Raw genomic sequence first — 5,098 nt, forward strand, 5'->3', positions numbered from 1 at the left:
AAATCCTAACAATTTTGTGATTTTTTCTTAATTTTTTCCTGCAATCTTTTTCATTTCATTTATAAAGAATAATTTAAATTATATTTTCCAAATATTTCATGCTTGGCTACAAAGCGTCATATTACTCTGGAAAATATCAAAATTTCCCCATGTTGAAAACCCCTGACTTAAACTATGTAAACCTTGTGCAATTTAATCCCTCATTTCTAAATATTAATAATATAGACCATCATTAAGATTTAAAATACATATCAGTTATTTGTTCTTTGGTATCACTAGGATTTTTAACTGTGTGACCAACTGTTCTACTGTCTTCATATATTTCATGGTCGTTACCACCCTGAAAATAGCAGAGCAATGAAATCTATGATTAATAGAATATGACTGAAGGAATATACGTGTTGGTATATTATATATTAATATGATATACATGAAGATAAAATCATATTGGTGGAAGATATGGCCATATTCTGTTCAAAATTTTAAATATACATAAAAAAGCAAATCGTAATTTTAATGAATGTATTTTTTGTAAGTACAATTATGTCTTTGACATGTTGCATACCTGACTCTTGACAGGTTTCTAAGAAGGAAGGGACATAACTCTAGTTATGATATGGCATGTTTCAACTATCCGGAAATTTGTTAAACAGCACGATTTTTATCAGGAACGGAAACGTATCAAGCAAATTCAAACCACTGCACCAGACAGAAAATCTCCTGTTTTTCATTATCTCATATGTCAACAATCATGTGATGATTTGATTATGCTCTGAAGAGTATTGTCTCGTTTTTGCATGCAGGCAAATGAAAAAAAAAACACTGACAAATCTTTTGATGTTCAAAATCCTGTCGGCATGAGATAATGTATGGTAGCGCGAGCATACAGGAGATTTTACTCAAGATTTGTGTCAAAGACAAAAACCATTCATGTTCCAGATGGATTACCCCTGAAAACCTACCTGAGCTGTTTTATCACCAAAGAAATGGACTGTTTTAAAACCGTCTTTTATCAGGTATTGTAGACAAAATGTTTTATCCCAGCCCATGGGAAATACATCAATACTAATTTGACCACCGATAGCAAACTTAAAACCTGCATCAGGAAATTCTTTATATAACTCACTGACAAACTTCTCTCTTAACTTGTGTTTCTGAAATTAAAAATTATAAGAATATAATGTTATCATAATAGGTCCACAATTAGTTCATAATTACAATGATAGGTAGAGGTCTTCATATGGGTTCAAACCTTCAGGATCACTTGGACATGATATACTGGACTGAAGAAAAGGACTAAGACAGTGCTTTTCAACCTCATTGAGATCATTCCTCTTCATTCCCAAAATAAATCAGTCATTTTGAAACGTGTTTAACTTGAAAATTTATTCAACGATCAACTATGAATGGATATAAAATCATACTCCACATATCGAGATAGTTCAATGTGACCCATAGGTCGAATGTTCGTTCACAATTTCCTATATGTCCAGGGTGAATGACATCAATTTCAGTCGCAGATCACCTTGCCTTCCACTACATCTCAGGTCCGACGATTCCTCACCATTTCTTCCCCTAGCAAATCTTCCTCCCCTGTTGAGAAGCACTGGTCTAAGGCCCGTAAATAATCCTTTTAACAAATTCTGGTACAAACCTCTCCTCATATTCATACTTTACAGATTTTTATTTCCATATGAAATATTTCATATCTAATTGCCAGAGCATAAAATGCTGTTTTAAACTGTTTGTTCAATATTTTCAAAATGCCTCAGTCAACATAAAAAAAATATCGCTCCAAAATTAAACAATAAATTGAAAATAAATTTCCACTAGGCCCTATACCTGATCATATTCTACAAATTGGTTTCGTTCAGCTTGAGAACAGGATCTACCAACAGGACATATATTGATCATACTACTTCGAAATTCAATAAATGTTCCTCTGAAAATATATCAACAATGAATACACTAACATCATATTTTCAATGTAAAAAGAGTGCATCAATTGTAGAGCACTACAGAAATTGTCAAACAGAACCTCAAACATGTTGTTACTCAGAATTCAGTTCACCCTGTGTCATCATCAGACAATTATTTCCAGTTACTTATAGGTCAGTTGTCTGAAGATCCCACAGTGAATCTCTAAGTAACATGTTTCAGGTTCTCTTTTATATTTCACAAGGAATATTACCATTCATTAAGTCAGTTTATAATACTACAGTTAAATTTGATACTGATTTTATAAACATTCAAGCGAAAACAAAATGGAGAAACACAATGATGAAAGTAGCAAAGACATAATCATAGGAGTACGCACTGAAACATTCTAGACTATGTGAAATCCAAATTTAGAAATTCTAACACCATTTCACCAACACAAACACAAACACCCACATATTTAAGAGCTCTGTCGGCTGTATTTGAATTGCCCTTTGAGGTGCACAAATTCTTTGGCTGGCTACAAGAACACCAAATGAGTTCAAAATGACATAGAACTCACCTTTTGGCTGGTAACTGTAGTTTAGACATGTAGCCTAAAGCAAAATTGATAATTCGTTGTAAAATTTCTTCTCCACTGTGTTTTAATAAATCCTGAAATTTTCAGAAAAAAATGCGTAGTCTATATGACAGGTATAAGCCATAGACAACAAAACATTTATATTTCGACCAAAGCGCAAAGAATTTTAGCTACTGCTCATTAGCTTCAAGGTGTCCTGGCTTACTTCCTTAAACAGACAACTGGCTTTAATTTCTCATGGTCTAAAATCTATGCCATGAAAACTGTTAATATCAAGGATATCTTTCTGTTACAAAAAATAATTCAAAGTAAACCAAAATGTCTTGATATTCTATATCTTAAATCTCTTTCAGTTGTTAGGTGATTAGTATGATTTGAAGATCCTATATGTGTTTCTTGATTAAATATTCACAATGAAGGCTTTGATTTTTCATTTTAAAGGGACAGGTGCGCCATTTGTTTTTTTACAAATCGTACCTTAGTTTCAGAAACGGGATTTTTTTTAGCTAAGCCAATCAGTAATAGTGTTCAAAGCTCACCATTGAAATTTGATACCTCAAATCCATGTGTGTCCAGAATTATCAGTGTTTGAAAGTTAAAATGACATACATAGAAATAGTGAAAAAATTTCTAGTTTGAAGTATTTTTAAAGAAATTGTGCAGTTTTCTTACATTTCTAGTACTTCAACGTTTTCAGGGTTTTATGTGGAAATCGACTATAATATGTAAGTACTTGTAAGAACTGTGAAAATAATCACAAAATTTCTTCAAATAGTCCTCAAACAAGCAACTTCAAACTAAATGACAGCAAAAGTTATTATAGCAATCAATTTATGATGATATCTGCCCAAAATGGCAGAGTTTCAAGAAAGGGACATAATTATGGATCAAAATGGATAAGAAGGTTCAAATTTGTGAAGCTATGAACACAAGTACTGATATGCTGAACAATTGCTGTTTCTAAATTAAGATCCCAATGATTTCTAAAACTAAGCACCCAATGATCGAACAAATGGTGACTGTGCCTTTGAATAATTTTTGCCATTTCAAGTTAACTGAAAAAAAACCCTGATCCTGGGAAGGTATTATCATAATAGTTGATTAAAAAAAAATCATAATAACCTGCTGTACAATGAGTTCACCATTTCTGTAGCCAACTAACCCATTTTCAGCAAATAAATAGTCAAACTTCTTAATAACTAAAAACAGCAATAAAGATAAAAATAACATTACACATTATACTCAATAGAAATGAAATGAATGGAGTTTTACGTCCTGCTCTTCTGCACCATGTGGCATAATGAAGACAGTAATGATAAGTAAAATTCTGAAGCAATTATGTCTTTACCTTATTTATACTTAATGCCACTTCTTCCAAAGAGACTTTTTATTTCATTTTATTATGGACAATTGTGTCCTCAAAGTTAAGGCTCAAACTCTCCTTTCAAAAGGAAAAGAAAATACAGAATTAAACACTTACCCTCATTGTGTCCTCCCATCTGTTCAACTATTTTAACTAAATCAGATCCTCCAACTAAACCAACTACAACTTTTGTTTTCAATTTCTCAAGAAACTCTTCCATCTCAGGTGTAATAACCTATAATAGGATAAACTACATGCAGTTATATCGAGAGTATTTGAGACCTGGCACTGACAATTGGCATAGTTAATGGCTTGAGCCCTTGGATCAGACTTTGTCTCATTAATTTTTTTTTAAAAAAAGTTTTGGCTATGTAATGTAAGGTATTAATACTTTTATAATTGTATTGAGGTTAGTAGGTCTTGAGGTGCCAAAAACAATACACTGTCAAATTCTCTATTTAAAATGAACTAGAATTGAAATTAAAGATATTGAGGTAATGATCTGAATATCAACAGACACGATATATAAAAACCGACTAAAACTTTGTAGGCTACAGAGACAGACCTAACTGCATATTATGTAACAGAACAGGGCCTGGCTGGAGTATTACTATCAGACATGACAGTCAACCACCAATGTGTCACTTATTATAAGTCTGACAGTTTCAAATAAATAGTTTTGACCGCTACCCACATCAATGATGAAAATTCTCGGATTGCATCATAGTCCTTACTTTCACTTTAGCATTCATTTGTTTTAATTCATGACGAAATTTCTCCTCAAGTAATAGACTTTCTACATTGACAATGGCATCCTACTGCAAACATGCTCCATGAGGTCTACAAAAGTTGATAAAATATTTACCTGTCTTGCAGCGGTAAGAGTTCCATCGACATCGAACAAACAAATAGTGGACGTGTCACGTTGAGAAGCCATGTTTGTAATCAAATGACCTTTTTCGCCTCCAGTATTAAAGACTATTCCGTTTTAGTCTCGATCATTCTGTAAAGCTATTGATATCGTTTTGTGACAAGCAAGTCTTAAAAACCATCAGACTACGTTTATTTATTTGTGCATTATTCAAGCTGATGTAAGTTTTATGATGAAATAAACCAATTTTATGCGTGAGACTGGGAGGGGGTAAATACACGAAATGATTTTATATAACATATGTTGCTGTGCTAACATAAGCGTGGGCTATAGTCATTTAGTAAAA

The 5,098-nt window shown here is 32.6% G+C and overlaps 1 protein-coding gene across 1 annotated transcript; it reads right to left on the reverse strand.

Moving 5' to 3' along the window:
* Window positions 1-232: 232 nt before the first annotated feature.
* LOTGIDRAFT_171717 (hypothetical protein) lies at window positions 233-4,818 on the reverse strand (the record flags this gene model as incomplete). The annotated part of the gene is made up of 7 exons (XM_009047914.1): window positions 233-340; window positions 963-1,154; window positions 1,843-1,942; window positions 2,501-2,592; window positions 3,641-3,717; window positions 3,999-4,116; window positions 4,747-4,818. 7 exons carry the CDS (start codon window positions 4,816-4,818, stop codon window positions 233-235), a joined length of 759 nt encoding a protein of 252 aa, XP_009046162.1.
* Window positions 4,819-5,098: the final 280 nt, after the last annotated feature.

Source organism: Lottia gigantea, assembly GCF_000327385.1.
Source record: "Lottia gigantea unplaced genomic scaffold LOTGIsca_119, whole genome shotgun sequence".
Lineage (NCBI taxonomy): Eukaryota > Metazoa > Mollusca > Gastropoda > Lottiidae > Lottia > Lottia gigantea.